At 42.5% G+C, this 15,687-nt stretch overlaps 1 protein-coding gene across 1 annotated transcript in view; it reads left to right on the top strand.

Annotated features, from left to right (window-relative positions):
* Positions 1 to 15,687, top strand: part of kcnip4a (potassium voltage-gated channel interacting protein 4a) — a gene marked incomplete at both ends in the record, with an annotated part of 52,523 nt that overhangs the window by 20,347 nt on the left and 16,489 nt on the right. Inside the window, one exon of the mRNA XM_080451375.1 lies at positions 5,018 to 5,142. Within this exon, the coding sequence (XP_080307501.1) occupies positions 5,018 to 5,142 (125 nt within the window). The remainder of the gene's footprint in view (positions 1 to 5,017; positions 5,143 to 15,687) is intronic.

Genomic DNA, 15,687 nt, shown 5'->3' with positions numbered 1-15,687 from the left:
GCAAACGTTTTTTCCCGACACCGCTGGCTGTGTGCCCTTTTCCTGCTCTATTAAGAGCTGTGTCACTCTGGCTCCACGTTACACGTCGCTTTGGAGAACACGTTTTATTAGCTTTTTGTTTGTTTAGTTCCTCGCAAACAATGGTTAATGGATGCATACCCAGGCTGTACATTACATCCAGACGCTGATGTTATTTGCCTGTATTTACCCAAATTGTTATGGCTCTACTATTAACACCGGCATAAATCTGGAGATACTGCAGTCCATAATCTTGAGATTGTGTACGTAATATAAAAAAATTAGCTATTAGAGCCTCTTCTCATCACTATTTGTGACTTGTGCTGAAATTCTAATAGTCGTGTGGGATCCTAAAATCCTGCGTTATTCAGATCCAACAAAATAATGTCTCTTTGTAGAGCACTAATGATTCCAAATCATGTCTGCTTGCCATCACGACCAGTATGCTGCCTAGAGTGATCCATTTCTACAGTTCAGACACCCAGCTCAGTCTTAATGAGGACACCCAGACCTCTCCTTTCCCCTCAGAGAGCTTGTGCGTGTGTGTGTGTCTATTATCTTTAACACAGAGATATTGTAGGGCATCCAGGTGGCACAGGGCTAAAGTTCCTGCTTACCACTGTGGACGCTGACGTTTGATTCCTCTGCGATGCCCCAGCATGACAGGGCGCTCAAATGAACACATGTGTTGGCCATGTTTGTGGTTGGTAAGTTGGCAGGAGACTGAGGGAGATATTGTTTTAAAGGACGGTGTGAACTGGCAATGAACAGTGTAATTTCCTGGGGAATCCTTGAAGTCCATAATACTGGCAATGAAGAATGTAATTTCCTGGGGAGTCCTTGAAGTCCATAACTGTGCCGGCCTTTGACTTTGATGGGAGATAGGATTATTACGGTTTAGTTTATTACGTTGTTTTGGTGCAGCCATTGGCTTCTGTACCTGTGCTTTATTTTGTGGTTGAGATCAAAGTGTATTTTTACTTTGTAACTTCTTCATCTGTCAGTGCAGTTTTACTTATTATGATGCAAGTGTTGCAGCCACATCCTTAAAAGTCCAGGTTTAGTGAAGTATATGTAGGTCTTACTATCTTTCCAGCTCAGAGCCTCCATCCGTAATAATAATAATATTTTTTGCTAGACAGGGCAGCCTCGGAATTAATTATGCTAATTTGCCCATGATTGACAAATGGCTTTCACCCAAGAGTTTAATGCTCTCCTACAGTCAAACCCATCACAACATATTTCACAACAGCCTTGAGCAGGAGAGGGAATTAACTTGTTTTGAACTTAATGACATGCATATCCTTGGCGCGACGCTTAAAGTGGCATTAGACGGTTGATATGTGGTGCTTTTAATGCTCAGCATGCAGGTGAGGTGATGGATTCACACCCTGAATGGGACACTTTACTTTGGCAGCTACAGTATATGCATTACCGTGGTGAAAGCGCTAGACGTTAGCTCTTGTCAAATGATACACTTGGCTGTGCGTGAAAAGAGTTGACAGCTGTGTGTGAAACGAGTTGACAGATGATAATGATAAGCTATCGAATTTCATCCTGACCCAACATCTTCCACTCCATATCATATTTAAACTCATTCACTAATTTACACTGGTGACCGTACAGTATGCTGTGCTGGGATGCATTAATTAGTAATGTGGACCAGTGAACTAGTTGGGGCTGAGCTGCCGTAATGGTGTCTTTAAGTACTGTACCTCTGGCCTGCTGTTGGTCTGTTGCTGCAAATTAGAACTGTCTATATACCTGTATGTATTTGTCCAAGTCAGCAAAGCATTTCGAACAAACAAGCCAACAGAAAATGAGAAAACTCACCACTGGTGTATGCATTCATTCATATAGGCTGCTTGTGGACAGTCAATCTGTCTCTGCTAAAGTAAGATTAGCAATGCAACCCTAGATCTGACTTTCACAGATCTAGGGTTGTCCACTGTTAACAGTAAGTCAGTATCATGATAGCCTACAAGTTAGAACGATTTTCAAGATAACAGAGATTAAGGAGAGACTGATACCAACTACTCAGTGTATGCGAATGGCCCGACTTGCGTATGGATTTGCATAGGCCTATTAGCAACAACCAACATTTTCATATTGTCTTCGCTATACCACATTATTACACGGCTTGGTTGAATGCTCGATTCTGATTGGTCAGTCATCGGTCATTATTTCTGGATAATGACCGATGAGCTCTATAACGGACCGCTGTGTAATCGGAGACTCAGAGCACCTGCTCATATCAACCTGCGCTGCTTGGTTTTATGCTTTATCCAACATGACAGCCATGTAAACAAACAACCAATGTCATTTACAACTAAACGTTGCTCTCAAGAATGTTTTTGAAAACATTTGAAGTGAGAAATAGACGATGCAATAACCGAAAAATGATTCTATTTGATCCACTGCACTTCCTTGTTTATCGTGGCACAATAACGGGGGAATACCAAAACGCTCGCCCCAAAACACAGTCGCCCCGGGGCAAATCCGGCGGTATTACAGGCAAATCGGCGGTATATAGAATGGGGGCAAGTGTGTTTTGGGGGGAGTCTTCTGGTTACCTTATGGTCTGGACTACTGTAATTTTTTTCCGAGGCGAACTTGTCAGCCCAGCCCAATACTTATGGAATACTTTCAATGCCGTAAGCAAGGAAATACTTAGTTTTGTTGTTACTTTTGGGTCAATTTATTTATTTATTTATTAAGTAGTCGTGTAATAAGCGGAATGATGTATGAGGGTGATTCAGGGTGATTATGCACCTCCGCTCCGCGTCGGTGCATAATCACCCTGTCGGGCTTTACATTTCAATAATGACCACCTCCTCATACATTATCCCTTGCTTATACAGCACCACATGTTTATACAATGGTAAATGTACTCCTGCATGAGTTGTTGTCCTGAAGAACCGTCTGCTGCCCACGACGACCCCGAAACTCACATCAACTTGACCACACCCCTTACCACTTTCACTGAGTTCTCCCTGCATGTACTGCACAGTTTATCTTAGGGCTAGTTGGCTGCGTAACTGCAAGACTCAATGCTGTATTTCCTAGGCTATGTCAACCCACAGAACGGACACAAACACGGGGTGAGAGCGCGACTACGGAGCCTTTTTCCATGCTCAACTGCCAAAAAGACATCCTCCAGTATTCAAAGCAAGTGGCTTTCTTCCAAGGCTCTCTCTCTCTCTCTCTCTCTCTCTCTCTCTCTCTCTCTGAATGCGTCTTACCATAAAAACAAACACTTGTTGTGTGTCATGGTTGTTCGGCAAAGTATATATTACCCTGAAGATTATGTTGCTTGACTGCTCTCTCTGTTGTCTAGTGTCATATTCTGTTTTGTCCTCTGTGGTCTTGAAGCCAATATACTATACTACAGTAGATGTAAGCCATGATTACACAGATCTGCTTTAGCCTTAGTTTGGACACACAATCACAAGGTACTCATCAAGTCCTCTTAGTCTTCTCAGAAGGTCAACTGACCAGATGTTTTTGTTTGGATAATGCACTGGATAATCCAAACCTGTCTTGGGGATAATTTCATATTTGAGATGATATGAAATGAGGGAGGGCGTTGTTAAGGCCCTGGGGAGTGGGGGTTGTTGGAGAGAAGGGGAAAAAAGTGAATGACTTGAAAGTCTTGATTTGCCACACTAAAGGTTATTCAAACTATGAAATGTGCACACACAAATTACTACTTTACGGAGAATATTGTGTGCACCAAAAAATCCTGGAGGGGGCGTCAACAAGTGTCATTTGGTAGTGTGGACATCTTGGGGGGGCATAAACAGGTTGACTTAACATTGACCCCCACCAGTATGTCTGCAGCTACTATGCCACGCCCCCTGTGGTGACGACACGTTGGCAAACACTATTGGGTTATAATCTGTATTATAACTTTTGCTAAATGAGTGAATTGGTTGAGAATTGGGTGAAAAGTCGACCTGTAAACAAGGCTGTTATAAAAAATATTAATACATTTATATTATTTTAAAATGCTGATCAAAGGGAACATATTCGATCAAACAATCATAAAACAATTCTGCTATGCAAAAGAAGTGTAATCCTTAATCCACTCTAACACATGCACACAAACACACACTGTTTACCCACTGTACACTAGCTGTGTCTTGCAGCCAGTTAATTTAATAGGCAGATAGGAGACATGGCCTATTGGCAGAGGGCTACACAGTGTGACTGTTTTGGCTAATGAGACATTTAGATGTTTTTGCACTTCAGGTACAGTAGGGGGTCTGCGGCAGCGAGACAAGTGAAACACTCCACTCTAAGGACACTGCCGCCAGTTACAGGGCCCAGACGGTGGCTGTCATCGTTACAGGCCCATTAAAAAGTTTCCACAGAGTCCAGTGGCCGCTGTCTTAAAGAGGCTTTCTGCCAGAGGATCTCTGCACTTGGGTATTCGACGGCACTAATTACCTCTGAAGTCAGAACCAGTAGAGGTGGAAATGCTCGTTTGAGTGAAATAACATTTGCCAAAGAACAGAGAGCTGGCACACTTGTTTCTTAATGGCATCACTTTTCAATGGGTTTTTTCGCTTTGAAGGAGAGAATCTGTGGTAAATGACTCATTTAAAATGGGTCAGGTTAGTCTACACATGATACAGGTTAACAGCAGTATTTGGAACGGCATTTGCTTAATTATTACGTATGTTTGGATATTCATTTGGAGAATGAAATGCTGGCTCTCTACCACCTACAAATAACAGTTATTTTATTTGAATGTTTTTAGCCCATTAAAACCGGGAAAGCATCTATGTCATTTTAGATTTTAGCGTTGGCTATTTAACGCTATTTAAATAGCCGATGTACAAGCTCACAACGCTTGAACATTTTAGAAAAATCTTGAATGAACAACTGGTTTAGATGGCATTTTGTAGAATCTGCCTCAGGTCTTAATGGGTTAAGACAGATAATAACTAGCATCCGTGTTCATCCGACATTAACCCTCTTTCTTACTCGTCCACAGACAGCGTCGAGGATGAGCTGGAGCTATCTGCAGTCCGCCATCGCCCTGAGTGCCTGGAGCAACTGGAGTCTCGGACACAATTTTCTCGTAAGGAGCTACAGATTCTGTACCGGGGCTTCAAGAATGTAAGTGACCCGACAGCCACTGCCAGTACCCCTCACCAAATACATTCAGTACATGTTGCATGAAGTCTTTGATCCCTGATCTTTGTTCTCCTACAGACATCAAAAACATTCCCCTCGGATAGAATTGTTTTATTTATTGGTCTTCCCGCTTTTGAAGAGTTGAAGTTTCAATATTGAATCGGCGGAGAAACTCCAGTAGTTCAGTTTCGTTGAGTTTTTGTTTTCAAGGTTAACCATTCAAACCCCATATGGTTGACCGGAGTCCCTCAGGGCTCTATACTAGTTTATTTTCTGTGTTCTGTTATTGTGGGGAAAGCTTTCGCTGAAAATAGCCGATCTGCGACGCGCTGTGAGCTTGTTGATCTGCTATTTTCTATGAAAGCTTTCTCCACAATACGGATGCTGGGGTTTAAGTGGTTAACTAAACTATTTTCCTGTCTTGATGGTGGAATCTATAGTGCTGGTAATTTAGTAATATCATGTTGCTGAATCACGTTCATATTGCGGTAAATGTCTGTCACCATTCCTAAGGAAAATTGAAATTGTAGCCTATATTCATTCCGGTGCAGTCACTTTGCATAATTAGCTCATGCCTCGAAGCACGTTCTGGAAGATTACTGATGATGATGAGCAATCCAGGTCACAAACGGTTCCTAAGCGTGGCCCATAAAAAGAAATCTACTTGGTACACTGTCACCTTTGCAGTAATGCCGTAATGAGATGACCCAGAATGATCTCAGCCCAAATTGTCTGGCGACAGAAGGGAGAAGGTTGGTGAGTTGGAGCACGTGTCCACGATGACACAGGAATCCCCTAGCAGCTTCAGCTTCCTATTGCACTTACACAAGGATTCAGACCCTGCACAGCCTGCCCATTAGCCAACTGCCCCTGGAGACCCCGACTAAGAAGAGACAAAGGTTTTTAATTTGTGACCCACAGTCTGCCCGATCTCCACAAGTCCTGCAAGCCCTGTCATGTTATGCTAAGGGTGGATTTTTTAATTGTTTGAGGTTGAATCAAGCCCCATGTTTTATAGTTATAGTCAAAATGACTTGTCACTGCTGTGCAATTACTCTAGGCAGATAAGTTGGAGGGGGCTTGGCTTGGCACTGAAAGTTACACCTTGTACTGTACTGAGCTGAGTTCATCGTCTGTCTATTGCTCATCTGTGTCTGTAGCCCAGTGGCAGATTAAAGGCAGGGATTTAAGACCTGACAGACTACATAGGCTGGCACAGGCCCAATTATGAGCAGTTTGGCCCTTCGTCCTTGGTGTCTGGGGTTTGGAAGCAAATCAAACGGCTCCAGGGTTATCAGCTGCGGGCGGCTGGAGGAGGTCATCCGTCTTTACAATGGTCTTTATGAGGCATCCATTTATAACCAACATGTGGTCGAGGTCAGGTCAAGGCCTAGGTTCAGAATAAGCACCAGGGTTAAGAATAAGACCTTTGAACTTCAAGAACTTACGCAGAATGTGACCTTCAGGTATGGCATTAAAACTGTAGCAGTATGACTGCTCACTCAGTCGTACAAATCCCTTCACCCCATCCTAGAAATGATTGTAAAGTATGACCACAATGTCGTCACATCTGAGGACATTGTGGGTCTGGACGTCAAGTCCAGTAGGCTTCCACACTGTATAGTCCAGAATGTCAGCAAGGGGCATTGCATTCTCTGATTAGCGGACACCCGCTGTTTAGACTTTCCCACAATAGATTCATTTCCACATACAGCCTGCAAGCTTTCCTCGATTAGCGCTGGGAAGACATTTCACGCCTGGCTGGGTTTTTTGCTTTTCACAAATTGCATCTGTGAGTTCTGTGGTCATGGGTGAGCATTTTCACAAGCATATCAAATGAATGCAAATGCAGTTTGTCACCTCTCACTCTTTCCAATAATACTGGCAATGAATAAAAAACGTATTGGGATGGACATGGACAACTGGAAAGCTTGCGCCCCCATTCGTTATCCAGTTAACCCAAGGTGTCAGAATGCTGATATTGCAGTTCTAGCTCCCCAGACTCATTCACCTCAATAGAGTTCCACCGTGAGGTGCTGGAAGTGAAAATCCCAATTCATTTTCTGCATAGAGGATTGTATTATCTCCTATAATGCTGTAATAATCCATAGACTTACCACGAGCTACTGTACGTGGTTGTTGTAAACAATGCTATATGCTCCTGTAGAGGACATGTCTGCATGCAATCAGTCTAGTTTTAAGAAAAACATGTTTATTTTGCGATGTCATGGAGAAATTGTCTTCAACATGTGGCCCGGGACCCTCAGGGGGTCCTCAGAGTTACTACAGGGGGCCGTAAAATCTTTGTGTGACAGGAACTTCCTTTTTTTCTATTTTTTTTTACATTATCAAAAATTACAGAAAACAGCAGATCTACAAGCTCACAACGCCTCACGCTGCGAGGCGTTGTGGGCTTGTAGATCGGCTATTTTCGGCAAAGAGGTGTGTAGTGGGGAAAAAGAACGGACCAAGCACAAGTTTTCTGAGTATTGAGGTTGTTAACTGTCTGAAAATACACATTAACATGTATCCAACACAACGCTACACATGATAGTGCTGTCAAACAAGTCTTTGAAATCTATGAAAAAGTTTAATCTACAGCACAATTTTGTAATATGTAGTGGGGATCCCTGCTTCATCTCTCTCTCAGCTAGGGGGTCCTTGGCCTGAAAAACGTTGAAGACCCCTGGTTTATGGGATGAGTAGTTCCTTCACTCTTAAAATATCCACACAGTCTTGTACCTTCATCTTTTTGTGTTTTACAATTCTTTGTTTTGACCCGAATCTAATGTTTTATGGTCAGGATTAATCATGTAGCTGGCTGGCTTGATTCCAGGCTTAAAACTCTTTATATGATTAAGGATTTTCTAAAATGTCTATGGAGTAAATTAATGGGAAATTCACTTTGGGCACTTACTTATTTATAGATGACCATCACTCAGGGTGACACAGTCACACTGCATTTTAGCGGCATTAATCTCAAATATCAATATATCTTCTACACAAACTCTTGTGAGTGAACAAAAGTGCCACTTTTATTGAGCTGTGTTGTAATAATTTGGAACTCAGTTGTACTGACATTGGGCAATGAGATTCTACATAATCACATTGTTACTCTACAATACATGATTCTTAATGAAAATTCTCCCCCTTTGCATCGCTGTGTCTTTGAAAGGGCATGATACAAAAGATCATTGGGAGGAAAGTGCAATGTTGCTGTGCTCTTTGCTTTAATGATCACTACTAGACTAGTCCATACCCGGGGACTTGGGACTGCAACTGCAAATCCCATAGCTTGTAGCAAAAATGCTAATAAACAGCTTACATCTGGGGAGAGTGAAAAATCAGTCAATCTTTGTCAGTCCCTGCATAATTATGCCAATGGTCAATGCAGATGTGAAATTTCAGATCGATTGGCCAACCCACTGAGGAGAAAACATGCCATTGGCCAGTTGCATGTGCCATTTCAGATGGATTGGCCAGCCCACTATAATGAGAAAAATGCATGTGAATGGGTAAGAATGGACAGAGACTTAATTGAGTGTCAGAGAATCTGCTCCCTCACTCCCAGCACATGCCAATGGTCAATGCCCATGTGTGCAATTTCAGATGGCTAACCCACTGAGGAGAAAGTGGACAGAATGAGTTCTCTCCATTTTAAAGTAGGATATATTTTTGTCCTATCATTAATCAGTGTTTTATTTAGAATTGACAGCTGTTATTTTCTAAGTATCCTGTTATTTGCTATGTATCCTCTCTCTCTCCCTCTCTCTCACTCTCACTCTCACTCTCTCACTCTCTCACACACACACACACACACACACACACTTGCTCTGATGTATTGTAAACACACTCTGGCACAAGCATACACAACACGGCTCGAAGCACAAGGCAGGAGGTGAAATTAGATCGTACAGTGTTTAAATTGGTTTTACGTTTGCACTTTTAAGTGCACAAGTATTTGACACTGCACTCTGCACTGCTCTGCTCCACATTAAGAATAGTTGGAGGGCAAGAACACACAACAGCCCCTCTAATTAACTGAGACTGAGAACAAAGCAAGCCAGCAAAGAAATGGTGTATGTCAAATCTGCATTCAATGCAGAAACCATGGTTTATTTTGATTCCTTTTGTTTTACCATTTTTGGAACGGAGAGGATGTTTGATGTCCAAGGTCTGTTCTCCCCCTCTGTCCAATTACTGCACATCCTTTGATATAACTTAACCCATTAAGACCTGAGGCCGATTAAAAAAAAGTTTTCTAAATCCTAAAGGTCCTTACACACGGGGCGATTTTTTCGTGCGAATAATACGTTTTTTTTAAAAACCTTATAAAGTCAATGCAAGCGTACATGGCGCGAAAAAGCGGAAAAGCGAAGCGAAAAAGCGTCTTTTAATTATTCGGAACGAGTCCGAATTTTGCGTATATTCGCACATTCGCCGGTGTGTAAGGACCTTCAGGCTTTAAAAAATATATATATATTCAAAGATTTGCACAAATTTTCACAATGTTACAAAAATAGCAGATCTACAAGCTCGTAGCGTGGCGCTATGAGCTTGTATATCTGCTATTTTTGAATAGCCAAAGAAATCTAAAAATCACACAGATGCGTTCCCGGTCTTAATGGGTTAAACGTTTTGTCTGCTTTTGGGGATAGAGGTAAAACATGTATACCCAGCTTCTGTTGTTGTTTAAAAAATCTTTAAAATGTCACCCGCATTGTTCCATTTTCATCCCTGCATTCCGCTCCTGACTGATATAGAAGTTGTCATTATTAACGTCAGGATGATCAATATTATGAAGCTATACAGTGAAAAGTAATAGAGGCTCAGCTTAGGAGGATTTTATGAAGATGCAATGAAATGGAATTCAATTACACTTAATCTCCTATACTATAGAATCAGGTCAAGATCAGAAAAAGTTATACTCCGGTCCCCGGGATAGACTTGAGCTCATTTAGTTTCCTTCATCTTCACTTACCCCAAACTTCAAAGCAAAGCGAGAGACATTCTTGGCCTTGCCTGGCAAGACGTGAAACTGGGTTTTTGAAAAAAACTAAAATACTAGTCTCAAGGGACCTTTGCAACAATTCTGGAGGCATCCTCTTCAAGTGGAAACACAAACAGCCTGTTTGACACAAGACAAAAGAGGCTCTATCTACTTTCCTCCAGTGGCCTGCCCTCACACAGCCTACAATTTTCTCACTGATGGAGTGGTTGGTCAAAATGGAAACGCGGTCACAAATTCCTCACTGGAGGAGTGGTTGGGCAAAATGGCAACGCGGTCACAATAATAAAGAAACCCCACAGGGTCCCATGATGATACCTCCTAGTGTTCTCACACTGGGGAGAGTCCTGCTACCACCCGTGCAGGTCCTCCTCATCAACATCACAGTGAATATCACTGCACACTTCATTACATGTCATTTAGATCATGCAGCACCATTCAACATACATGAAAGGTAATCATATCAACAGCCAGTGACACCCAGGGCCGAACTTAGGGGGGTATTGGCCCCCCTTACAGTACAAAATAATAAGCTACAACTACTACAACCTGAACATAATTATGACCAGAAACACATTCATTCCAATGGAGTATATTGGCATAATCTAAAGCACATGAAGAACAAAATAAGGCCATTCTGTGAGGATGACAGAAAAACTAGTATGCAACACAAGTGGTACCTATAGAGCATCGCAGTTCCCGCCCCTTCCGGGTTCCACCGCAAAATACTCAATGCATTTTTCCCATTGACATTTCCAAAAATATTTATATCAATTAATTTAAGCCTAGAATCAAGCCATCCAGGGTCCTGGTGAATCATGACCATAAAACGTTTGATTCTGTGATTATTATTTTTTTAAAACGGCAAAACAAAGGGTATCTATTAAATATAGTATATCATATAATTAAATATAAAATAAAAAAAATCACAGAAAAAAACGTTTTATGGTCATGATTCACCAGGACCCTGGATGGCTTGATTCTAGGCTTAAATTAATTGATATAAATATTTTTGGAAATGTCAATGGGAAAAATGCATTGAGTTTTTCCTTCCGGCACCAGGAAGTGGGCGGGAACTGCGATCATAGAGTTAAAAATAATAGAGAGGGCACCGGATATCGCCCTCCCATCCACTTGCATTGAGTTGCTCACCCAGCGCATGGGCTCAATTGAACCCTTCTTCCGGGTTGGAAATTTGGTGGGCGCGGCCTATTTGGGGCTCCAAACGCGTCACAGTGACGCGTTTTGCGTCACAGAAGCGCGCAGCCCCGTGCGCAAGCTCGTGCGCATGCTCGTGAGTCGAGCCCATTGGTCGAAACCGTTTTCGCTCGTTCCTGTAACGGTACTAAGCTGCAGTACCATGAATGGCCAGCATGTCCATTTGGCTTCAATGAAACCACTGGGTTCTGGGGGCTTGACTGCGATGCTCATCCACACGGCCTAGTGTCATCAGTGGGTTGTACCTAGGGGGGCGGAGTTGCACTCGGGGGAAAACACAGATTTCCCCCAGCTGGTATAGACGGTGGGATGCAGGGTTTTCAAACTCATATGCAGTATACTTTTACTGTAAAAGCAGGCGTCATGGCTTGCCAGATCACAGGCACAGAACCTTGTTGCCACTCGACAAGGAATGCTACATTAGCAAATTAAACAAGAGTCCGACTGGAATGTTGTCCTGACTGGACAAAGGATCCAACACAACACAATGGCCCGAGGTTATCGGATTTAATCGCCTGGTAAGAGACACTATTACATTTTCTATAGATATGATCAATTAAACTCATCATAATATCAAAAAGCAAAAGCCATTCATTCATCAATGATGTTTATAGAACACGTTTTAGTGAATTCCAAGTACAGGAGACATCGCCATTACAGTTTGGAAACGCAGTCAACATGCAGCGATTTACACACAAAACAAGCGAAACCCTAGACTATCCTCGTTTAAAAACCTACAGAAAACACAATTGTTAATCTGGCAATGAACACGGAGCTAAAGCAGTGTGTAAATCCTGCATGATATTAAATGACGCACTTTGCCAAATCGTAATGGCGTCGGTACGTGCTGTTCACAAAACAGTCTCTAAACTGTACTTCAAATTCACTATAAACATTATTGATGACTTAATGGCTGTTGGGTTTTGATATTATGGTAAGTTTAATTGATCATATCTTGTAATAGTGTCTCTACCAGGCGATTAAACACTGTGCATATGTAAACATGTTTGGTAACAAAGAGGACAAAGGAGGTAACCAGAAGACTCGCCCCAAAACACCCTCGCCCCCATTTTTTCACCGACCAGCGGTTCTTGTATTCTTGTATTTGTTTTTACAGAGGATAAGGTTTGAAATAAGTTCAGGGTTAGGCATAGTTTTACTGAGGTTCAGTTTAGTAATAAGGTTATGTTTTGGCACAGTTTTACTGAGGTTACGTTTAGGAACACCAGGTGAATCCCGGCGGGTTTGCCCCGGGGCGACTTTGTTTTGGGGCGAGTGTTTTGGTATTCAGACGGAGATGGAAAGGGAAACAGATCTCCGGTCTCAGTGGTGCTTGTGCTGAAACTTGACTCATACAATAAGATATAAAGATAATCTGATAAACCACATGAACCCCAGCTTACGTATTCTGGGGGGAACATAAACCAAACATTGCCAATCTAGCTCACAGTTACAACGCGTCGCGTTCCGACGCGCTGTGAGCTCATAGATTGTCAATGTTTGGTCTTTTTAGTCACATATATCTTAAGTCAACTTTTCCGAGGGCGAGTGGACGATTGTGTTCCAGCTGTCCTTCTGATGGATTTTTCTTAGCTGACAATGTTTCTATACATAAAATAGCTCTGAAAGTTATCCAAACGATCGTGTATGATGTAACTCTATGAGGCAGATCGTTCTGTTTTCCCCCGGGACAAAATCGAATGGGCGTTCCTGGGCGTTCCCGTCTATCTCCGTGTGTATCTTGGGTAAGGCAGTGGTGGAAAGTAACTAAGTACGTTTACTCAAGTACTGTACTTAAGTACAATTTTGAGGTATTTGTACTTTACTTGAGTATTTCCAATTTCCAATACTTTTACTTCTACTCCACTACATCTCAGAGGCAAAAATTGTACTTTTACTCCACTACAATTATTTGAAAACTTTAGATACTAGTTACTTTTCAGATATAAATTATTACATTATAAAACATACATTAACCACTTTAGCCCCATTTTATACATAGGCTATTTGAAAATAGCCGATCTACAAGCTCACAACGCGTCGCGGTGCGAGGCGTTGTGAGCTTGTAGATCTGCTATTTTCAAACATTTAGTACTTTTACTTTTGGTACTTTAAGTACATTTTGATACCAATACTTTTGTACTTTTACTCTGGGCAACGGTGTTATAAAATACCATAGCATGCATTGCATCATGTGCGCAAATTCTAAACAGATTTATCTTATTTGACCCCCTGTGTCAATTCTGTTTTCTTCATCAGTCAAGAGTGTACAAATGTAGATGTTGGGTTTAGCTGCCTGCACTACCCTCACTTTGTGAGGCCATTCAAGAGAGAGAGAGAGAGAGAGAGAGAGAAAGTGTTTACTGCCATTCATTTGACAGAGGTTCCCAAACTGTATTCAAATAAGAGCTCACAATGAACCATACATAGCCTATCAATCATAACAGCAGTTATTAAAGAAAATATAACACCAGTATTTTTTTTTCTAATGAAATTGCAACTCTCCTTTCATGACTGATAACTTTAGATATCTCTCTGCCGGACAGCTTCCCTGATTTTAATCACTTCTGCATATTTGCATTATTGACCTACAGCAGTGGTTCTCAAACTTTTTCATGTCAAGGACCCCCAAATTGACACTTATTAGCCCGCGGACCACCATTTCAAAAGATATGCCAGGGACCCCCATAAGAGAAGATTTTTTACAGCTCTAGCAGTGATTCTCAACCATTTTAATTTCAAGGACCCCCAGTTTGACATGCATTAGGGCTACAGACCCCCATTTAATGGCATTTCTATCACTTGGACCGCAATTTATATTGTAAAATCTATGTTAATTTAACTCTGAGAGTGTACAAATGGAACCAAATGGACCCGTTAGGTCCATTTGTACACTCTCAGAGTTACAGACCCATAAGGGTCAGAATCAGTTCAGAATCAGTTCAGTTTTATTTATTGTCACATCACAGGTTTACAAGGTAAAAAAGTGGGTGAAATTCTTTTTTGTACATCGTTCCCATCGCAACGTTAGTTTCCATAGAAAGAAGAGGGGGGGGGAGAAGAAGAGGGTGGTGGGTAAGTGGGAAGGAGATCAAAACAAGAGAGCAACAGAAGGCCAGACAAGTTATCTACATATTTACAAATTACCTGAGATAATAAAAACTAAACTAAGGTGCCTGAGCATAGCAGCAATGTATTGTATACTGTGCATGTTATACTTATACTGTGCATGATAGACAATGGACGTTAAGGTGCTTAGAGGAAAAGGAGCACAATAAAAAAGACCAAAAAAAATCAGTGCGTTATACAAGGGATTAAGGTGCAAAAGGTCAGTGCGTGTCCACCTAGAGTGGACCGACCCTAGTATAATCCGCAGGTAGCTCCATGAGGGAGTGCAACAAAAAGTCATTTGTACCTGGTGTAGTCCACAGGTGTGTCCGAGGGGGGGCTAAAGTCCAAGTCATTGTCCCTGGTATAATCCACAGGTGTGTTCAGGAAGAGCCAGAAAAGTCTGCGCTGCCTGTTGTCAGGCTGCTGAACAAGGCCTATGCCTCATTCAGGCTTATGCCCCATTCAGCATTCTGACAGCAGCCGGATTGAAACTACACCAGTACCTGGTGGTGGAACTCTTGATACTGCGGTAGAGCCCCTTGCCCGGTCGCGGTCGTTGTAGGGGGTTGAACAGTCTGTGACTTGGGTGGTGCTTGTCCTTGATGATGCGCTTGGCTTTGACCACGCACCGCTTTTTGTACAGATCCTGGAGCGCTGGGAGCTCGATTCCCATTATCCGCTCTGCCGATCGCACTACTCGTTGTAGGCTGATCTTTTCTCGGGCAGTGCAGTTCCCGTACCAGGCCGTGACACAGCCTGTTAGGATGCCTTCGACAGAACTGTTGTAGTACAGCCTGAGGATGCGACGTCCTACTCCGAGCTTCTTCAGGCGGCGGAGCCAGTACAGTCGCTGCTGAGCCTTTTTCCTCACGTGTGTGGAGTGCGTCTCCCATTTGAGGTCCTCCTCGATGTGTACTCCGAGGAACTTGAACTCGCTGACCCTTTCCACTGCAGCACCGTCGATGAGGATGGGCGCATGGTCTCTCCGCGGCCTCCTGAAGTCCACGATCAGTTCTTTGGTCTTGTCGACGTTAAGAGAGAGGTTGTTCTCTCGGCACCAGCGTGCTAGTGATTTGATCTCCTCTCTGTAGTCAGACTCGTCGTTGTTGACGATTCGGCCTATCACTGTCGTGTCGTCCGCGTACTTTATGATGGTGTTGGAGACATGTGTGGCTATGCAGTCATACGTG

This window comes from Gymnoscopelus braueri, assembly GCF_963280865.1.
Source record: "Gymnoscopelus braueri genome assembly, chromosome: 15".
NCBI lineage: Eukaryota > Metazoa > Chordata > Actinopteri > Myctophiformes > Myctophidae > Gymnoscopelus > Gymnoscopelus braueri.
The sequence above is the reverse complement of the archived record's forward strand: the minus strand, read 5'-3'. Positions and strand labels throughout refer to the sequence as shown.